We start from the raw sequence: 23843 nt of genomic DNA, 5'->3' as shown, positions 1-23843 counted from the left end.
ATTAAATACTTTTTAATGTAATAATAGACAATATATTATTTTGACATTTGTTTAAAAATGGCGGCTAACGTCACACACACTGGCGATGATGCATTGATGGAAATTTTGATTGAAAACAAAACCATCGTAGGATTTTTGCACGCAATATTCGAATTTCTCGCAAGAAGGTATTTTTTTTGATCATTAATTATTACTTAAATATTTTGTGTTTGATAAGTAGGTAGGTAATTATTAGTCAATAACTTTTTCAAGGAGATTAAATCAAGTATTTATAAAAAATCAAGAGAGCCTTGTTACTAAGATTTCTCTTTTTTTATACACAATGCATGATTACCACAACACTTTGTTCTTATGTATCCATCAAATTGGTTAAGCTTTCTCACAAAATACAATGCTATTTAATCTCTATCTAATCAATATTATGGATATGCAATGATGGTTCATAATAAATAACCAACCTAATAAACAGAAACCAATATACAGTACATAATTAGTAAATAGTTGATGGTTTAAAAAAAATGATAAAGACCTTAAACCATTAGTTTTTAAATTTAAAAATAAAGCACAACCCATCATTAGGTAGGTACCACTATTATCTTAGCCCATGGTGGAGTAGTGCCAGAATGCTTGTCTAGTTGCCACAGAAGTTCAAACACCTCATCTACCAAATGTTTTCTCAATATGTGTTTGACACAGAGCAATGACCCAATGGCTAAAAACTATTTTTTTGTAAAAGTTCTACCTTGGTGAAAATGTTTTTTTTTTTCCATTAAAATATACTTTTAGTTTAAAATAAACCGGCAAAGAATATAAGTTATGTATTTTCAATGAATAATGAACTATTCTTAAAACCTATTGTATAAGTCTACGACAATGACATTATTAATGGACGACGCACTCAGTACAGTAACTAGTAAGTAAATTCGCGCATTGCGACATTCGCACGTGCATAGACATCACGCAATATCCATTATGCGATATCACGCATCGGGAATTTATAGCAATATCACCTTTATTGTAATGGCGTTAGAACAGATTATGCCATTCGGCAGACCCGACAAAAAAGTGAGTGTCATTTTTTTTTCCAGATGCTTCGTCCATATTAATGTCATTGGTCTACAAGGATGCCAAAAAATAGGTTATGGAGTAATCCTTACGCCATCTATAAAATCAAGTTCGTAATATTCGTAATGTTCGTTACATTACCAAATAAGGCGAAATTCGTAAGACCTCAGATGACATAGTTATTAAGTATTATCTGCAAATTTTGTACCTGGGTCAGTAGATAAGTGTTATGACCCCTTATGTGGCAAGCTGAAGACGTACATTTAAATCCCACTCGGTGCAAGATATTATATAGGATTTCTACTAACTTGATTAATAGCATCTCTATCTCGAGCTTTCTCTCTCCAGCCGGATTAGTAGTAGGTTTTCTATGACAAAATAATGAAATTAATACGTAAGTACTTTTATTTAACATTACTTGATAATCTTGTGTGATTTGTTTCTTTCAGAACTGACTTTTATTATGTTACAAAGGAAAGTGGAGAGGGTATGGGTCTTCCGCCCGGTGTTGCCGAAGAATTAGTTCTAAAAATTTTAAAGAAATGTAATCCTAATATTCCCAACGGACATATTAATCTTTTTAATGGTGAAAATTCCAACACGTTCTTACCTACTTTGGTTGCGGAAGAAGTCGAAATCACAACAACTGATAATGACGAGTACACAAAAAAAGATTTATCTCTTAACGAATTCAGTGTCGAGTATCCGCTCAATAAAGAAGATGAATTTATAAGTAAAGATATTCTAGATTCGGATGAAAGCTTTAATATAACAGATCCAAGTACAGAATTGCATGATACATACAATGAAAACACACCTCTAGATCTTAATATACAGTCTTTGATTATTGATTGTGAATCTACAAAGAATAAAAGTATAGAAAATCATCAGAATACTACAGATTTAAATAGCTGCACCGAAACAAGTCCAAAAGCGTCTGTTAGTGTGCAACCGCCTAGCGACAAACCAGCGAGTGTTGCAAAGAAAGAATCCAAATATCGAGATAGCGAAGCTTATAACGGAGCAATCACAGATGGCTATAGTTGGTCTCAAACTATTTGTGAATTAGGTATGTACTTAAAATCATTAAAAACCGTTGTTTATTTTTGATTAACTTTGTGATTGAATTTCTTCTTCCTTGATGCTACATCCCAGGGTGGACTTTCGGCTCTTCCACAAGCGTCCTCCGCTGAATCCTACCCCTCTCGAGTCCTCTCCAGTTTTCTGGGCACTCCATCTCATTCTCGGTCTCCATCTAGGTCGCTTCCGGAGCCCTGTCATCAGACTACTATCTATTATCAAATATCTACCCCTGATACGTCTAATCATTTTAAAGATCAATCCACCAAAATCTCATAAATTATGTGCATACAATGGAAAAATTTGCTAACTCACTTATATCGAGAAAACTTGTTATTAATGTTTATTTTTATTTAATTCGTCTTTTAAATTTCAAAATTCCAATCCAGCCGAGAATTAGAGAGTTTTTACCATGTCCTGAAAATAAAGTTGTTTTTGATTTACAAGGTTTACAAGATAGAACCACATTACTTTCGATCTACATAATATCGACAGCTCATATGTAAAAGGTCGGAACTGCGTTTTTGGCTAAATAATTTTAAAGATAATAAAATAATAATATCGAGGAAAAAAAAACAAAAATTCTATCAATATTTTATAGGCATAACTAAAAAATTACGATTCCAGCATTTAAATTGACATTGTGGGTCATTAAAATTTATTGAAATCGTAGTACTGAAAAGTTACCATTTTGCAGTGCCGACCTTGTACAGACCTACAAACTTATCTGAAGAATGGGATGGGGGAGCCACTGTCAAAAACTACCCAATCAAGACTGGTAACTGGACAAAATCTGACATTCAAATGAAATTTTCAAAATGGCGTCCTATGGTAGTTCGTAATTCCATTTTTGGCCATTCTACAGATAAGTTTGTAGGTCTGTGCGTAGGAGGTGTCGATATATGAATAGAAAATGGTGTATGATTGCTTGTTTATGAAATTCAGTTTGTGATCGTAACAAATACAATTAATGTTTTCTTTTCCAGATGTTACAATCAAATTACCAGACGAAGTGAAATCTTCAAAACAGTTGAAGATCAAAATCACTTCCGATGCAATATCGGTTCTATACTTGAGTGTCAAAGATTGGAATATACTCATTGAAGATAAATTCTCTTTCGGTATAAAACAAGCAGAGACTGTATGGCTGATGAGTGAAGGTTATGCCAGAATACATTTAGGTACTGAATTGTGCTTAATATTATTTATTTAAATTAATAATTCATCATTGTTTGAATTAAATTAAACAATTAAACATTGTTACAATTAAAAAAAAAAATATCGAATTTTAACATATAAAAAAAAGTTGTAGCAGTTTAAGTAAACCGGATCAACTGGTTAAGGTCCAGAGCTGTTACAAAATAGTTGTGTCATCTTGAGAATAATAAAATGACCACTATATAGAAGGCGACGATGTTCATTACTGACAACTGAATTCCTCGATTTTTATTTCATTCTTCTTTCTTCTACAAATTCATACTTCGTTCTTTCTTCTACAAATATTTTCCCTCCCAAGGAACTCTCGCTACTTCAATACTAAATATGACGCAATATCTAACCAGGCTATGCTTTCAAATATATTCAGTAAAAACTGTCACTCGATAATATGCATTAGGTACTTATCTATATTAGGGAATTCCAGTAGCGTAAATAGGTATGTCGAATAAGTTCTGATTTATAATTAAACATATTTATTTTGTCGAAAATTGAAACATAATATGATTATTATTAAATATGCAGAGGGGGCATTTTGGTCTTCCTTGTTTAGTTTAGATTATTTTGGACTAGATTAGGTATGTTCGTATACAATACTCTCGCTGATACGGTCAGGTAGGTCTGTGTGTAAATAAACTAACTCTGCTTAATCCGAGTTGAAAGTTAGTACACAGATAGTGAAAATCTTTCCACATGATAGATATATGCTAAAGCTATTTTAAAATTTTAATTGTTTATTTCAGAAAAGCAAAAAGAAAGATGGTGGCATGCTTTAGTCAAAAGTGAGCCGGCAATAGACACATCGAAATTAGACTGCTCGCGCCCTCTGCACGAATTGCCCGAAGACCACATAGAAAAGGTGAGAGAGCTGCAACACAATCAGATGCAGAAGATGGCTGGAAAACCGACGTCTGACGATGCAAGACAGAAAGAATTACTGAAGAAAGCTTGGCACGAACCCGGATCACCCTTTGTCGATGTTGAATTCGATCCAAATATTCCTATTTCGAAATAAAATCTCTTTGAAGCCTGGGCACCTACGAGGACCATGGTTGTATCTATGGTAGCCACATTAAATTTTAATCACTTTCCTTCACCTTACTGTGATTATATTCTGAATACAATTACTTATGGCCAAATTACATGAACTCTCTAGATTCACACCGACCGTCAATCGAATATCCAAAATCCAATTACACACGATTCCGGCACTAATTGGATCGTCTTGATGCTCATTATGATTGGTTTATAACAGACGTTTGTGTTACTAGTGTTTAAAAATTCAATAATAAAAAGTGTCCAAATATTGTCAAATACGGCAGTGATATGAAGCGATCTGCGGTTATTTCTTCAAGGGTAGTCATTGACCAGTCAAAAAAATCTGGTGTGAAAAGAAACTTTTCTATTTTGCTTCAGACTCCACACGTATTCAAAGTTATATTTTTATGATGTAGATGGTGAATGGAGATCGTAATTTAAGCATTAAAATTGGTGCAGGGAATATTTTCACTTGACAACGAATCGTTCAAACAAAATTATTTGGATTGTAAGACAACAAACTAATTTTACTCAAATATTTCAAGTATGGCAATTCATAACTCCGAAAGACTTGTATTTTATTTTACCAATTATTTACATATTATTATCTTTTTCAGCTCAATGTCTGTCTTTTAGCTGTTTATTCCACATAATTATTGTTATAATAGAAAAAAAATAAAAATATATTATTATAGACAGTTTTTTATTTTTACATTTACATTGTTACTATTGTATGTGGCTACATGATTGATATTGAAATAATTATACAAGGTGAAATCCAGATCAACATCAATCTACAGCAAAGTACAAAATTTTAAGATTTTTTAAATTCAAAATTAAATAAAAATAAATGAAGATTATTATTTAGAAGCACATTTAGGTATTTAAACAAATTTAATAATACAGTAATAATGCGGATTTTTTTTTCAAAAACGAGACTCGCTCATGTGATTTGTTGTCAATTGTTAGCTTGCTACAAAGATATTTTGTGTGAAAAAAAGAAGCCATTGTGTTGTCACACGAATTTGTTAGATTTTATGAAGCCATCAAGATCGAAATAATTTTTTTATTTTACTCTTTATTTTTTTAAGATTTTTTTTGCAAAGAACTGCAATTTTTCTTCTAAACTAGGTACCTACTGTTTTTGTCAGTTCTTGGTCCCAATTAAACAAAATTTATATGCAAAGTTGTACCCTGACTTCAGCGATTTTCCACTACGACTATACGATAGAAGTATTACTGTACCTACCAGTACTTCTGTCTCTCAAAGGAAATGATTTTGTTAAATACGAGGACAGCTATCAAGATAAACTATCAATGTATAAATCCATCAATGTTTTATGAAAGCGACTTAATTAAATTTAATAACACTAGCATAATATTATTTACAACAGAGAGAATAAAATTATTCTGTGGCTTAATCACACCCCACACACAATAATATTTTGATTATTCACAATTTTATAACAATAAAAGTTTTAGAGTTTCATTTTGGTTTCATTACATTTTCAGCTATTCAAAGTGTATTATTTTTATATACCTACCTACTTCAAAAGATTTTCAAAATAAACATTCAACCAATGCTAAGCACAATTTTTTTATACTACCTAGGTCTGGGTACCTGCTTTTGTTTTATTTGGTATCTGCATTGTGACGGTGAGCACTGTTATCGGGCTTATTACGTAGGCACATATACTATGCTCAAAGAATGAAGAGTATTGCATATATTATGTTGATAATTCGAGAATCAAATAATAACTCACGTTACCCTGAAAGCGCTGCAAAAAACACACCCGGGTGTTTTAATCTAACCCCGTTGTACGATATATATTTTCTTCTACGTCTGAAAGATTTTTGTCGATTTTTTATGACGTTGGCAACATTGTACATCGCAAGTTTTCCAAAATGGTTGAAGAGTGACACTTCTCATAGTACTGCAACGGTATTTCCGTCAGAAATGAACAATAACATTTCAAGTATTCGTAATTCTCGGGATGCTAATGATTATGTCGCAAGATAATAACACGACATTCATGAAATCTTGTTCCGAGGGAGAATTAATCAATGACAGTGACAAAATGAATGCGAAACAAACTCAAATGGAAGGGTCCCGGTTGAAGAGGACTTTTACGTTGCCCCGGAACCCCTTCGGCACGAATAGAACTTCAAAACACAGACCGAAACAGAAAGAAGGAGACACCAAGTCTATCATAAATGTGGCGATCGAACAGAACGGCGTAGAAAACGAGAAATGCGGAAAGAAAGTTTTCAGAAGACCGTCGTGGAAAAAGTTCATCACCAAAATTGCCCATCATATGAACTCTGTGGGCGTAACGGCGGTATTAATTTTAAATCTAACTATTTTATAAGCTTTTACAACTCTTACCTTTAATTGTGTTCGCTCGGAAGCGGTGGAAATCGTTTAATAAGTCCTCAAGGCCTTTTCAATGATCACTTCCGAATTTGTACCTATGTCGCGTGCTAATTTCAAGGGCTCGTATTTTAATACGTTAATTTTATTACCGTTTATATTATATACTGTGTTCCGTCAATAGTTTGATGAAAATATATCGTTCATTTAAATTGTATTTTTTTTAATTGACAGGTAATCAGTGTTGTCAATGTCATAGGTACCTACCTATCTACCTATGTTATTCTAAATGTCATAGGTGTTTAGTGAATATTAAGGGGCATTTAAAATATTTTATCATTCTTTACATGCTCATATTTATTGATATCCACCATCTTATCCCAGTAGTAATTTCGCATATAATTAAAAACAACAATAAACCACACACTTTCTGTACTGACTATTATACACATTTCCTATTTAGAATTAACAATAACGGTAATAAATACGGATTAATTGTTCACAAGATTACAACCAAATATATTAATTTGAGGTTAGGTTGTTTACTATTATCACCATGGCCCCCACATCCTGAAACGGGCCCCCAAGCTAGAATTTTGGCGGGCCCCCCTACCTATCGCTAATGTTAAAGCCAATGTGACACTATATGAGCATTTTCCATACGGTGTTCGACGTAAAATTATTTAGTGATTTTCGTATTTTTAAAAACATCTTGAATTATGGAGTTATCGAGTATTGACACACAATAATCAAAAATTGTATCGCATAACCACATATTTTAAAATGTTAATACCTTTGAAGTAAAATAGCACCACAAGCGAATTTTTAAAGTGCGTTTATCTCACTTATCTGGTCGATCCATCACGCCGGGCCCTTCCTAATCCCGGGCCCCCAGGCCAGAGCCCTGTCAGCCACCCCCTTGTGAGGTCCATGAATATCACTTCGAGGGTATACTGACAGAAAGCATTAACTCATTAAAACAAGTTCTGAGATAATCGCAAAAAGGACTTTTTTTTTCAAAGTGTTCTCCCACGTAGATTTTTTTATGATTTAAAAACATTTTTTCTACATTATGACTAGCCTTTATGGCAAACACAATATACGACATGTTACAAGTCCTGTATTTTGTATACGCAGAACGCATTAGGTCATTATCATGCTTTCTATCAGAATAAAAAAATAACAATATGATTTAATAATGTTTCTATTTTCTCACCATTATATCCTATGCCTTTGTGCGTTTTACCAGGACGTAGAGCGTAAAATTGTATACATTTTGGCATTTAAAACAGAAAAACAGCAAAAACTGAAATAATGCATTCTGTCAGTATACCCTCGACTTACAGTTAATTGCCAGACACTTTCGTTCAATCGTCCTAATACCACCTAAATTTCTTCATGGTGACTGTCCAAAATCATTATAATACCACAATTACACGACCAGACAGACTCAACAAGCAATCGAGATATATCAATTTCATTAAGTCATGGGCACTGAAATATAATTATTTATGATTTAGTGCGATCCAACTTGACAATTGGGGTGAAATATTACATCAATAGCATTACACATTTTCGGGAGTGTGTCAGGCGATCGTGTCAATGTTGTCAGTTTGACATTTGCTTTTATAATGACGGTCGTTAGTAAATACAATCGTAACCTGTTACTTGTCCAAGTAAAATCTCCAGTAGAATTAATAAAATCTGAGGAGCCAATAAGCTGGCCATTGGATACTTTTTGATTTACTTATAATTTTGAACATTGTCTACACGACGTATGTTACGAACCAATCGAAATGAATATCTGGACGATTGAATTGGTACGTGAACCCTTGCGTGTAATTGATATTTAAAATTTAAAACTGCTTACAATTGGAGTGTTCGTAGAGTCTGTGTGCTTTCGTGTATTATGTGAGTCGTGCTTTTATAAATTAGAGCATAAGTTCACCATGTTATGATCATAGCCTTTTCTCCCTAAACTCACCAAACATATTTTAAACAATATGGTTTTGAGACATGTATTAAACATTGAAATTGAATTTTAAAACTAACCAACACCACCTGCGGCAATTTGTATTCTTAGTTCAATGAAAACAAATAAGTGTGTCTGACAAAGTTTAGTGTGCACTATTTATGTCAGATCTCGACACCCTACGTCCACCCTCAGCCACTCACTGACTGGATTCTTTTCCAGTCTCGAACGTGCTTGAATGAGTGAAAATTCACTGTCTGCTGGATTCTGTTAGTCTTTAATTTTGCCTTCTACTATTAAATGGGGTAATATTTCACAATGTCATTATTGTCTCCGCAGGGCAAACAGCAGCTGAGAGATGGCACAATCAACTACGGCGAGAGAGTACCCCCTTTAGGCGGGTACGCGTGGCCAACGGACTGCACCCCGGGAGCCACCGGTCTCCGTAACCATGGCAATACGTGCTTTATGAATGCCGTGCTGCAGTGCCTCTCCCATACGGATATCATCGCTGAGTATTTTGTCCTGGACCAGTACAAGGTGGACCTTTCCCGGAGAAACAAGCTTAACTCCAAGAAGTTTGGGACGAGGGGAGAGGTGACGGAACAACTAGCGCTCATACTGAAGGCTCTATGGGCGTGCCAATATTATCCTGAACTCAGCACCGGTTTCAAGGTAAACTATTGAATAGTACAACTGAGATAATTGAGCCTGGCGCTGTTCATTCGAATTCAAATGTTTATTATGTAGAAAGTAGAGCAGGGTTAGCACATTCTCTGGTTGGTGGGGTTGCATGTCAAATCCCACAGTGATGCAATTTCACAAAAAAATATTTTTAATAAGAGAGGATACAAGGGAAGCTAAAAAAGTTTGAGAAACTATGATTAGCAATCACAAAAAAATATTTCAATGCATAGAATATTAATTTTCTATAGCTAACAGTTCAACCAGACATTCTTTTTCAAAACCTATTCCAACTACGTTACCCCGTAACACCTAATAAACACCATTTTGTTATATTTCCGAGATAACCCCAATGTGTTATAGATGGATTCTGTATTCATAATTATTATCGTTATCTGCGGTTATCTAAAACTTGAATTGGGACCCATCTTCCACCCTTCGTTTAAAAATTGTTTGTTATTCGTGTCGGCTTCGGGCGAGGTGGTGTAATGTCATGCATGCGCATTGCATTATTGTTACAATAAGTGACAACTCAAGGTGTTATCTAATTAACACTAAAATAAACGCATAGAATACATCATTGCATTTTTGTTATAATTTAGCATATTGTAATTACGCTTCTTTAAACAAACACTCTTTAGAATATTCCAATATTTTTCATTTAAAATCAAATTTTCATACATTTCTCTTTCTGTCGGTGATATTATTTTTTATGTCGATGCTATATTTTTGCTTAGGCTTGGCTATCAGCTTGTGAATTTCTGATAAACAACGCTTAATTAATATTGTCTACTTTGTAAGCTTAATGCAAACCATGTACGATGATAATAAATGTGCTGATATCTATAATTTTTTATTTAGCAGTAATGCATATATTTTATTTTGAGATAGTGCACGATATGTATGATTTATTAAAATAATTGTATAAAACTCGCATCATTTTCTCAGAAGTTCAAATCATTATCTATATTAGATGGATTCTTTAAAACACGTTGAATCAAAATCTTCATTGACCATATCTGCTCTTCAGTTAGAGCATATGGACAACATACGGTGCCTCGAAGAATCCATGTCACTCAGCTGTCTTCTTGCCCCAGTCATTCTGTGGGTGTCATTTAGTGGCCTTCCAGGATGCCAGAATCCGTGTAGCTTGGAAGAATTGGCTAATCGGGCTTAAATTCTCTCTAGCCTGTTGCCGAGCCAGGTCCAACATCGTCTCTTCAATCTCAGCATGATGACAGGCTGCTTCGCTCTTTTATCTCCTCGTTACTCCTAAAGTCATACCGTCAGTATCCTTCGCAAACTTATGTTCGCGATGCTCAGTATACAGTTGCTCTGAGCCTTTGTAAGGTGCCATGATTCGCTACCGTAAAGCAGCACCATCAGAATGTAAGCGTCGGATAGGCGGCGTTTGGTTTTAACCGGGTACAGTCATGAAACCGCTACTCATTCAACAACACTAACTACAATAAAAATACCGTCAAATGTTGTAATATAAAAATTTCATGTTTCCCTCTAGTCATAGTCCAAGCGGTTTGGGATAAACGGTATTTAAAATTAATATATTTTATGAATGAATGCAATATTCATATTGTGTAGTGGTTTTACAGGAAATTCAATATCCTCTTATTCATTAAATGTGATAAAAATAACATCGATCATGATTCATTTTGTAACAGTGGTTTGTGTCATTATTATCATAGTTGTTTACGATGACATGTCACACTCTGATGATCTAATGACACAATAATGCATATTACTGATAATATTTCACGATATTGGTCATATCTTTGGTCACCGCACACTGCCCGCAGACGTGGAAATCTTATGAATTTGAATTTGTGAATCCTGCATCTGGTAAATTCATATGATGTTTTATTCCAACGTCTGCTTGTGTGTACCTATTAAATCGAGCAAATTGCTAACAATTTCTCTTATATCCTGTAAAGAAACCAAGATCCATACCAGATTGTAGAAGCAACCAACCAGTATTCTCTCTAAACTTTGTGCTTAGGGATTTCAAAACCGGTATCCTAATATTTTTCGATACCGAAATATCGGTTTTAAAAAATCGGACAATACCGATGTATTCGGCATTGAAAGTGGAAACAAAATGTATTAATTAACATAAAAAGGTTTAATATGGTATTTTTTGTCGGGTTACGCGATGTCTGGTTTACTTCCGTTGCTGTTCAACGCCCTTGGGGACCAGCAAAGGCATGTGCTATAAAATATTAATTTTTTAAACACCTTAGGTATATTGTATAATGTATATATTTATTAGTAGATACTTCTATTTTTTCCATATACTTCAAGAATACCAGTATATACCGGTATTTAATAGTAAATACCAAAATACCGGTATTAGTATTTTCATTCGGTATTCCAAACCCTATTTGCGCTTATGCAATCTATCTAACAATAAATATCATTGCCGAGATAGATTAAATGTCGAGTTACGCTAAATCGAAGTATCGCCAAAATGCCCATGCTTAGATCTAACTAGAATGGCAGCTATGAAAGTACTGGGGGCATTGTCACATTCCGCTGTTAGAGTTATTGCCATTTTTTAAATTTAGATTGCGGGATATTTATTCCAATATATTTTAGTTGACTGTTATTAACCATGCTTTAGATCAGTGCGGTCAGCAAATACTATTGTCGCCCATTTTAAAATGCATAATTATGGAAAAAAACTCTACGCAAATCGTCATTCAAAAAAATAAATATACAGATATTACTATTCTTCTAATGCCTCTCTGGTGTTCAGAGATAAAATACAAACGTTGGCTCAGTTTTTGAATCACCAAAATCACTTATATTGGAGAAGTTTTTTTTTGGCTATGTCAGTAACAACTGTATATAAAAACTGAATGGTTGTCAATGCAGCGCTTCGTCTCTCTGAAACAACACTGAAGTCATGGCTACTACTCTAGCTATTATTCTACTAACTATTCTAGCAAAGATGCGGTAGCAGATTTCGCACTATTATTAACAATTTATATTCAAATCGGTTTCTGATTAACATGTTACCTATATTATGTTTTTTTGTATTCACAATCGGACTGTTATAATAGTATGTATGTTATGTCTTATCAATTATAATGCAAGATTTAAAAAGTAATCAACAAAATACTATATAAATAATAGTTTTTATTTTGCGTTATATTGCAAAAGCGAAATATTTTATATATTTTAACTGGTCTGCAGGTGTAAACAGGTTCGGAAACACTGCTCTGGATCGAAACATGGAGTGTATGTAATATGTTACTTCAACTGTAAAAAATAACCCAATTGGTAATTTGATTCTCCGTCAATTAATCACAGACACTAGCTGAATATGATATAATTGTAGAAGTTGGTTGAAATACATGTGTGTCATTGGTGTGTGTTGCAGGCTGTCGTGGAAAGACATGGATCTCAATACAGAGGAAGCAGTCAACACGACGCGCAAGAATTTCTCCTCTGGCTTCTGGACAAGGTGCACGAAGACCTCAATACCGCTACCAAAAAGAAATACAAAACCATCAAGGTACTAAGGATATTTTTACACTTCATCAAGCAAAAATGACTTGACGCATACATACTAATTATTGCTGAAAGGCTATCAAATCGAATAGCGATGTGACAGTGTTGCCGTACGTCCGTCTCGCTCAGTGATAAGCCGATTACTATTAAATTATTAAATGGCAAATAATCGTATATAAGTAATTACCAGAGCAAGAACACTAACAGTGGAATACTATTTCAATTTGTATAACAACGTATTCAATGCTGCCATAAAGAGAATATTAACTTTTTTATTGTTACCAATTGAACCAAACTCTAAAAGTAGAAAGAAGTTGGTGAAGGATGGTGGCATATTGAAAAACTAGAATGTTTGCGATTCTCTGGCAATGTTCATATGACAATATTAACGCCAACGCTGCTCACCTTTAATGTCATCACGAATTGTAACTTTGCAGAATAGCGTCGGGCGGCCGGATGAAGTGGTGGCGGCAGAAACACTGGCAAACCACGTACGCTGCAACAGCTCCTTTGTGCAGGCCGTGTTCCAGGCACAATTCCGCTCTTCGCTTGCCTGCCCGCGATGCCATCGCCAGAGTAACACCTTTGACCCTTTCCACTGCATCAGCGTGCAGCTACCGCACCTCGCTGATCATCCCCTGCTTGTTACCGTGAGTACCGCATCACTATTTTTTTGCCGTCTTTATCTCAGTCTTGATGTATCTCGAGACTTAAGCATAATGACAAAGAGATGGTGTTGCATTATAATCTGGATGCATGCCTTTACTCTCAGCCATTAGTTTATTATTTAGACCCTGGGGTATAGACCCTTTTACTCTATGGTTGAATCCAGACCTGGCTAAATTTATAATACAAACACAGTCATACAATTATTGACATTGTGAAAACTGTAATCCATATCAGGGATTACAAATTAACAGGAAGTCTTTCAAGAAAAACTATGTAATTTGGTTGTCAGCCATTCTCTCAATCCTTATCCAAGCGGAGTAGGGACCGCGTATTGAAATCAATTTTAAAACAATCAAGACATTTTGGCCAAGCCAGGATTTATCATTAATTTAACCACTGCTGTTAAAGGTTATGGTCTAATTATACCAGCGTATTCAACGATCTACGGCGACCATCGTGAGCGATCATCGACTTTTAATAATGATTACACAAAACGATTCAGCTACAAACCCAGTCGTGTTGACACTTGATTTGATTGGTCCATAATATACGCTCAGTTGTTAGTGTTGACAATTATTAATAAACCAAAAAATATCTATTGATCAGCTTAGTAGCAACACTAAACAGTCTACCCTCATATAGGGGTAGGAAACGATCGTGGCAGACTGTTGGGGTAGACAATCATGAGAATCTGTCAAACTAATTTGAGCTTTAATCTTCTCTGGCGACTAGCTACAACTGCTGCCAAATTGTGAAACCGGTATTGAAAATGGGGCTAACGTTATTTCCCTTGTTTGTCAGGTGGTGTATGTGAACCAGCAGCCTCGGTGTGTCCGCTTGGGAGTCCGAGTGTCGGCCAGCTCCGCCGTGAGAGAGCTGCGAGCCCTCCTCACCAATGACACGGGAATCCCTACTGAGGATATCATCCTCGTGGAGGTTACCGATACAGGTCATTGATTTATAATATTCCATTCATCAGTAAATGAAGTTATTGTAGATAGGGTGTGGGAAGACCTTGACATGTATGAATAAAAGATTATTATCATGAGGAATTACTTTATTACCTAGTGTCTACTAAAAAGATTTTTTTAAATCTTACTTTCATAATAATTTATTTAATTATTTGAATGTGGTCTGTATCTGTTGTCTACTAAAGAATTCTCATCGGAGGAAACAAAATTATTTGTCCAAGCTTAAAAACATAATTAATAATTCATCCTTTTGAAACAATATTATCTACAAAATGTTGGAAAGTGGTCATGAAGAATTTATAATTATTGCAAATTTAAGTTTGAAGTAAATTTTTGGAACTTGTTCATCATTTCGAGTGCTTAAAGTCAGACAACGTTATCTACAAAAAAGTGTTTTTTTTTTTTTTTTTGAGATAACGTAATTTTACATTTACGGCTACATGATAGTCAAACAACGTTATGTCAATCTTTTCTAATTTCTTATTAAATCGTCAGTAAAGTTTAACGCTAATTACATAAGTTACCCTTGTTTTCATATTTTTTTAAAACTATCCCTATAAATTTTAACATCATCATAAGCAAGATAAATGTACAATACACAATAAATTATAAAATATTCACATTAGGTTTTAAATAAATATTTCCCTTGTTAAGTTACAAGAATCTAAAATAACGATTTTTGGCTCTCCTGTAATGTTGCACTTTTGTAGATAGTGTTGTTTGACACTAAGCCCTCGATTTAATAGAGTTAACAAGAGATATCATATGTTATGAAGATAAAGGTAAAAAACAGACTAATGTTTTAAAAAGAATGCAAATTTTGAGTTTCAACAATTTATAGATGTAATACGTGTAATTTATTCAGGCTTTGCTCGAACCCTGAGCGACTGTCAGTCAGTGTGGAGCGGCAACGAAGGGGAAAATCCAAATTCGTCAGCTCTGTACTGCGTGGAAGCTCCTCGTCTGACCCCCTCCCTCCCAGCCGAGCCGCCCGCCCCTTACATTCTTCTACTCTGGCTCAATCTCCTCGTCGAAGAAGACACTGTTACCAGATTCGGTAAATATTCAATTAATACAGTATTTTCTAGCAATTAATGAAATTAGTTTTTATTACACTTAGCTTATCGGTATAACACATACTCTTGTGTTTGATTACAAACTAAAAAAAATTACTGAATATTCGACTAAACATCGACAAAAACAACAATAGGATATTACAGTTAGTTTGGATTTAGTAGATTAAAAATCATTACTTAGCATGCAATTAGAAGCGCTAAATTGAAACATTTCTAAAAATAAATAAACATATATGATAGTTTTTTCAATTATGTTTAATTGTTAGGTTCGCCATACGTGATGCAAGTATCTCGTGAGACCGACTACGCCGATCTTCAGAAACTGATGTTGAAAGAGATGTCAGTGATGGTAAGCGCAGGCGTTCTGGCCGCTCGTCAGGAACCCGGCGACATCCGCTTGAGGATACTCGACCCCGCGGCCGACGTCGCTGATCCACATCACTACCTTCAGCCCGAGGTATTTCACTTCATATCTTTGTCTTGTCATCGGCTGAAAATTCTATTCTGTGACCTTTGTTCTTTTAATGCCCATATCCCAGGGATAGCCAACATAAAACTAGTTGTGAGCTCCTACAATGGTCATTCGCCCTTTTCAGTCGGCAATTCTGACGTTGTTGCTAAGTCATCACTCGCAAGATAAATTAGTCCTATTGTAGTCATGTTAGGTACCTTCCGTAATGTCATTCCATGTGAAGTAAATTGTATGAGATGGTGAGCCGTTAGACAATACACCATGTGAGAGAGAAATTGCGCACCTGCTTTTTTCGAAGTTTAGGGCTCATTGCAGAGGTTATTCTTAAGAGAGCGAAGGCTGCTCTAAGTGTGTCGAAGAGGGGTCTGCTTAGCTGAAAGAGTAAAAAGGGTTATGAAAGCTGCAACGACCAAAGTTACCGGACTTTGCTGAAAGATCCGGAAGCTATAACGTTCTTTGACGTAGCCCATCATCCCTATTAATATTGTCAGGATTCCCTGTATTTCAATGGCTTGTTTTAGTAAGTCTTCGATTTGTGTTTTTAGTTTCTGGTTATCAAAAAATCTGAATAAACATTCCAAGGGGTTTCCTAAATTTATGCTTGGAATTATTGGTATCACTATCATCGATTGTACAGGAATAAGAATGGAAACTTGATTATTTATTTCCAGCTTGAGCATCCACTCTTTACGGAGGCAGTGGAGCAGGCGCTGGCTCTCTGCGGTGAAAATGCCGGACCACCTCACCTCAAGATTTTACTCGAATGGGAACGGCCCACCAGAGATAAGTATGTTATCACATTATAGAATTTTTCCATGGTACCATTAGAGAAAACAGTTTTTAAATTGATTTTTGATATATTCCACTTGAAGGAATCTGTTTATTTCATACATAATATTATAATGTTTAATAAATGAATAAACCCGAATATGTTTTGAGTCTTTGGGCCGAGTGGCTGGCTAACGACCATTCTTCATAAAAAATTCTTATAATAAAAGTTACATGTGTTTTCAATAGAATACAATTTTATTAATAGGTACATGTCGATAGATTTTTATTTGTTACAATTATTTACAGTGAGTTTTCAACTGTCTCACAGAATCGAAGTTAATATATTTTATTGTCATTCCGATGTGTTCTGTAGGCTTTTGGTGGATTGGAATGAGAATTGCGAGCAGCACAGCAGCGTGGGGGAGGTGATGGAAAACAAGGGGACGACGGCTCGCCTCTCTCTCGCCGACTGCCTCGCCCACTACACTCGGGCAGAGACCCTCGCCATGGAAGATGCTTGGAGGTTACACCTTACATTTTTTCACATTATCTTCAATAGAAAAGAATACAGTATACCTTCCGAATAAAGATCAAGGCCTCTCTCACTATTACTGTTCGTATTTTAAAACATGTGTTGTTTTTTTTATTTCAGGTGTCCACAATGTCAGCAATATTTACCAGTTGTCAAAACTCTCGGTCTTTGGTCGCTCCCTGACATACTTGTTATACATCTCAAACGTTTCAGACAGTAAGTATATTAAAAAATTATTATATTTGAGAAATCAATTACAGATATAGTAATAAAATTTTACAAACTCACCATTACTGCATTTTTCCATGATCTTCCGGTTCGATGTGGCTGTCTTCACAGTTTTATCGTCACTTATCCACAGAACTATAGTGATCTGAGATCCCTCATTCGGCTGTCTAATAATTTTGTTATATCGGATCAATCGATCCCGTCAGGCGTCATATTTTTTTCAGATGTTATTTTTTCTAGTAGGTGATCTGGGTATCTAGGTATCTGAGGTGTTTTCAAGTTATGTATATTCAATATATGGAATGTTACATTCTCACATCTTGTGAATTATTCGTTGAATAAAAGAAATGGTTTATTAGAAAAGTGTTTCAAAAATGCATAACTTTTAGACATTCATACTATAATCAGCATAGAAAAAGATCGCTAAACTTATTAGTCTACCAGTCTACTGCTTTTCTGAAGTCGGACATAGTGGACTTATGTTATACTTTATGTAAATCCGTCATCCGAATGGAAATGACCGTTATCCAAAATCAGATCGGACCATGGAAAACTGCCGTTACAACAAACTTCCATCATATTATTTATCAGTTGTACATGAACACAAATTTGATCGTTTTCTCCAGGCAACAAATGAAAGGGCGAAACAGCACAAAACTGACGACGATGGTAGACTTTCCTCTCAGCGGTTTGGACATGAGCCCTCACCTGGCCGTCAAGGAGTCGCAGAATGGAATCCCCGCCAGCCCTCTCCTGCTGGGTGGAGCCGCCTGGTCTCCGTGGAAACGGCCCCGGAAGATTTCCAACACCTTCAATGACAACTCTTACGATCTGTATGCCGTCTGCTATCACCACGGAAACGACTTGGAGACCGGCCACTACACTGCCGCTTGCAAAAACCCGTACGATCAACGCTGGTACAGGTTCGATGATACCCGGGTTACGCAGATTCCCACCGACTTGGTTACGACAGAGCTTATCAACGATAGTGCTTATATTCTCTTCTATCAGCGAAGACACGGAAGCTTTGTCGGTAGTACTTCCAATTCGAGTTCCGCCGCCAGCACCAGTTCTGTAGGATCCAACTGTGACCACTGGGCCGCTAGGATGCCCAAGTTTACCTACCAACCTAAGAAAGATACCATTGAGAAGACTACAGCCACCACTAAAACTGCAGAAGTTGCCAAGTCCACTGATAAAATCGATACAGATGCCAAAAAAGATGAGACGGAGATAAATGATATTGCCGAGACTGTCAATCTTCGCACTAGCTCTTCGAGTCTTCAAGACAATCACTCCAATTGTAAAGAACAACTGAGTGCTTCTCCTGCTGACGAAAAGAATCTTAGAAACTCAATTTCATTATCGGATAACTTGAGAATAAGCACGGCAGACGTCGCCCCTTCCGACGCCTCTCAGACGCGACTCGATCTGTTGGAAGCCGATAAGTTGATCAATAAAAACAGTCTTTACACAATGGGAGAGAGCAGACGGAACACCTTGAGTGAATACAAAAACATCAACGATGAATTCAACAATGAAAATGAAGCCGTTCATAGAAACTCAATTAGCCTCACAGTTAATCCCTACCTGCATCACAAAGACATCCATGTTAATCCCAAGATGAACTTCTTCAAAGACATGGATGACAATAAGGGGGACGAAGGTGGGGACGAGAACCAGATGGCGAGAATCTGCCTGACGGGGGAGAGAGGGCGGCGGGAGAGCGATTGCGAGTGGATCGGCACGGAGCGAGGCTATTCTACTCTGCGTGTGAGAAATTGTCTCATCGATCTCACTTCGCAGAAAGACCATCACTCGGATGATGAGGCGCCACCTGCTAGACACGATTGGGTGAGTTTGAAATTATCTGCTAACTATCAATTGACCAAGATATAGATGGTTTTCAACACTTAACCCATACAAGCTTCATCTCACTCATCGCCTTATGATCACGGTCTTCATAACCAGCTTTAATTCTGCACACCATTCTACTCATGATGTTCCTAGACTCAGCTATGTGGATTGTCGACACTGATGAAGATCCGGTAACATGGTTTGATTGGTCCAGTGTGTGTGGGTGTTCTTCTTTTACTGTTTACACTGTCAATCTGAGCAGTCTCTCCCCATCCAAGTCACATGGACAAAGAACAGAAGGCTTTATTTTCTGTCAAATGAAAACAGGATGAACATGTTATCCCGAGATATCTCAAAAAGTACATCTCAAAAGCATCGATCTATTTTCAATCTCCTGTTCATTCCAATGGATTTTAGTTAACATTGAGAAATCCCTGTCTTTCGATATGTATGTCTTTTTCAGTCGCAATACTCAATTCTTAACCATTGCAATCTTTCTTCTTATTTTTCCCACGTATGTTCCGATTCAACATTGCCGATGCGATGTCTCAGATAGACAAAATCACACACCATCTGTTGGATGTGAGGCACATTGGTATTTTGTAAGAAGAGTCTAGAAATTAAATCAAAATGTTTATATATTTTTATTTTGTGTTTCAGGTATCCCCGCCATCTCTCAGACGACCTGTAGTCTTTAGTTCAGCCAATGAATGAAGATTGAATTATCCCCAAATGACATGAAGTTGTAATTACCATATTTAAATACGATGTCACATATTGTAAGCGCTGCAGACTGATTATGAGAAGTTCGAAGAACGCAGCGCGTGAGTCTCGATCTCACTCGCGTTCTTCGTGTTTTTCATTCCTACTATTTACATAATTACATTGTTTTGTATAATATTACCAAAGCCCTACATTTTTTTACGCAAAGTTAAACTCGAGAGTAATATATTATGTGTACAATATTATTTTAGCAATTCTTAACAATTGCTTGTATGTATTTATTTAGTTAATATAAATATGTATCATTGTTTCTCTGATTCAAGTTTGTACCTACATTTCAAGTTATCTGGTTTCAACACCATTTTTGTTTTGATTTCAAATATAATTTTGCCGCAGTTGATAATTTGATATACTCATTACCATCTTAGCGGTATTTTTTCACATCCGCCGTCGAGCGGATGCTAGTGCGTTCGCCTCTCGTTCCACGGGTCCTTCAAATATTATTTCAAGAATCCATCAGCTGTTTAAATAGGATCACGTATAGTATTTAAAATTATCAGGTATTCTATGAATTAATTACCTATATCGGCATCTTGTAGAATAAGTCACTATAATACTTGTACCTTGTAATTTTTTATAGCCTTTTACATTGTTTGTGCAGTCATACTATCTACTATATTTCATCCAAATGGATTATACTTCACTACAGTAAAACCTCGACAATTCGAAATTTACTAGAATTCGTATATTATGCCAAATTTTTCTCATATAATAGTTTATCTACATTATTTATGGCTAAGGTTCAGAATCTGATGTAAGTGTGACATTTTTGCGATTGATTTTTATTTTAATTATGTTTAAATGCAGCTTTTTTTGTAAGTAAAAATGATTTCAAAACATGTTCACAAATATTGAACCTACTAGAAAAAAATCACATTTGAAAAAAAATACCATGCCCTACGGGAGATTTGAACCCGTATATCCACTGGTATCGTGCCATATGCTTAATCCAATTAAGCTATGGGTCTCCTAACTAATTGCGATAATTTAAAGTAGTAGGTCCTACATGAAATGCTCATCAAATTGCGTTATTATTGACTATCGGTTTTTGTGTTGGAATATTAATTACCTTAATTACTTACCGATGTCTGGCTCTCGCCAAATATTTAGTTATAAATTTGTTAGTCAATATTTATTAAATATTTTCATAATTTGTAATTCTAAATTTAGGTCAATAAAATTTAGAATTAACAAGGTTTTACTGTATATGGAAGGTTTCCAAAATGAACATCAATTTACGGTTGATTCATTAATGCGATTTTGCATTACTTATTCTTTGATTTATGTGTAAAACTTCATTTAAATTTTTGTGTCTAAAATTACTACATATAATTGTATAGTATGAAGCAGTGTTTTATAATGTAGTATAAAGTCATACATATGAAACTGCCTCACGCGATGGGTTGTACAAGAGAACCTCTTCCATACTTGTGGCAAAATTAGGGTACAATAACAGTGTTGTTTGTCATTTTTATTTCCAAATTACGATTATCATTTCATTTATCTGTTTTGGTGTATAAATAAATAAATGTGAAAAAATTCTATACAAGTTAGATAAAATTTTACTATGATAATGATAAATGGATAAAATCTCTATGGAGTAAAATATGACATGTTTTTTTTAAGTATAATCGTATTTTTCATCTTATTTTCAGTAGTAAATTTGCATCGTTGGTTTGTTTGTATGTCAACCGTTTGATGTGTGAATTTGCATTCCTGTATTTAAAAAAAATGAATATTAACAGGGTAAAGAGAGAACTACATCTTCTAGCAATATAATTTCAACATTGCCTGAACAAACGAAAGGGTTGACGGTTTTACACATATGTTTACTGCTTCATCCGTGAAATCGCCTTATAATATGTAACATTAACATTCAACGTTCCCAGTGATGATAATTTTTTAAATTTCGAGAAACTATCCTTAATTCACCTATTATGTTTTATTATCATAATCAGGTGTGCGGGAATCAGAGATGGATCCTGGTTTCCTACGACAACTCTTTCCACCTGTTCCTATCTGAACCGGCCGATTTGCATAAGTATATGGCAGTCATTGATAACCAATGAATTGTGGCTTGCCTTTTCTTGGATTGCTTGATAATTACTCCGTTTCCCTTTACCGGTTTATTGTTGTTCAAACGGTGCACATAACATAGAGACTTATCCATAGACATGTGACATATTGAACTCTGTTTTCTGTTCATGGAAATGTACTTCAACTAAGCATATTAGCGCTTAATGTAGTCAATATATAAACGGATACAGTCAGACGACGGTTATACATTAAGTGAAAATATATTTCCACGAATAAAAATTATAAGTTTAGGTTTCCGTCTATGGATGATTTCATAGCCAGCGCAGCCTCCTAGTCTTCATTGATTGAACTGCAGTGCGATCTTTTTACAAATTGTCACGCTCAGCATTGTATGTTCTCAACTAATTGTTGCAATCTCTGAATTAACCCATAGTGATTATGGTGGAGAATTTTTCATTCAAAACTGTTTTTAATATATCGAAATAAAATTTGTTGATGATTGATTCTCTTTTTAAGAATAAAACTTTTAGACCGAGATGCTTGGAATGTCACGAATTGCTATTTGCTATTTTGCTGTTTGTCGGCTGAATACCTATAACACTATGACATAGATATGCATGTAAAACTTGCGTATTGAATTATTACGTATAGATCCAACGGGTAACCTAAAAAATCTGACATCACATTTTTTTTAACCAGAAATTAAAAATATATTTGAGAACGTGTTATTTTATTTTCTCTGTGACATCTAAAACATGACTCCATTTTGATAAAATATGAATTTTATTGCCGTGTTAATAAAAATTATATACGGATCCAATATAACTCTGTCTTACTAGGTATACTGTATCCGCAATGCATTAATTCAGTTAACCACTGCTAATTATTATTTAGACTTTATGTTAACTATTAATTTATATTGAGCCTATTGCATACTTTTACCATTTTTATGGTAATTAAAAAATATATAGCAATTATCAAGAGATTAAAATTTAAATATTACTAGATTTTTGATTTTGTATACGACATTGATTGAATACCTTGCGATTTTTGCAACAGTCATATTTTGATGTATGCATGTCATCTTGACGCTATTTCGATTTAACATAACTTGACATTCTGTGCATCTAGGGGTTAATGGGTTTCCTGTTAATTGGTTTTCATAATAATTATTATTTAAAAGGCAATTTAATGGATTAGGCGTAAAAATATAATATGCAAACCTGATAGGTTGGAATTATCATTGAGACTGACTCCCGGCTAATATTTAAAGTGCTTTGAACCATCTTGAATGTATGCTAACAGTCTTGCTAGCAAATGTATGTAATGATGTTGGGTGGATTTGATGTATGTGGCTTGTTCGCACCTTAACCTATAAAAATTGTGCCTTAAAAAGTCTATACGTTGTCTTAAACATTAGTTTCAGAATTTCAAGTCAATTACTATTAAAAAAAATTGAAATTATGGTGCCAACAGACTATGTGACAAATTGTC

General features: G+C 35.1%; 2 protein-coding genes across 2 annotated transcripts; both read left to right on the top strand.

The window, feature by feature from the left end:
- Positions 1-49: 49 nt before the first annotated feature.
- LOC147070202 (nudC domain-containing protein 3) lies at positions 50-5066 on the top strand. The gene is made up of 4 exons (XM_085949482.1): positions 50-167; positions 1515-2134; positions 3132-3326; positions 4104-5066. The coding sequence occupies exons 1-4, from the start codon at positions 58-60 to the stop codon at positions 4373-4375; spliced, it is 1197 nt and encodes a 398-aa protein (XP_085805608.1). The 5' UTR covers positions 50-57; the 3' UTR covers positions 4376-5066.
- Positions 5067-6267: 1201 nt separating this feature from the next.
- Positions 6268-21845, top strand: Usp15-31 (Ubiquitin specific protease 15/31). The gene is made up of 12 exons (XM_085949481.1): positions 6268-6737; positions 9081-9416; positions 12823-12957; positions 13391-13603; positions 14424-14571; positions 15459-15650; positions 15936-16126; positions 16813-16928; positions 17286-17435; positions 17565-17660; positions 18299-19526; positions 20190-21845. The coding sequence occupies exons 1-12, from the start codon at positions 6393-6395 to the stop codon at positions 20241-20243; spliced, it is 3204 nt and encodes a 1067-aa protein (XP_085805607.1). The 5' UTR covers positions 6268-6392; the 3' UTR covers positions 20244-21845.
- The last annotated feature ends 1998 nt before the right edge of the window (positions 21846-23843 follow it).

This window comes from Rhyacophila brunnea, unplaced genomic scaffold (assembly GCF_057557595.1).
Source record: "Rhyacophila brunnea isolate RB1 unplaced genomic scaffold, BYU_Rbru_1.0 scaffold_22, whole genome shotgun sequence".
Taxonomy (NCBI): Eukaryota; Metazoa; Arthropoda; class Insecta; order Trichoptera; family Rhyacophilidae; genus Rhyacophila; species Rhyacophila brunnea.
Note: the sequence above shows the minus strand (reverse complement) of the source record. Positions and strands in the feature narration are given on the sequence as shown.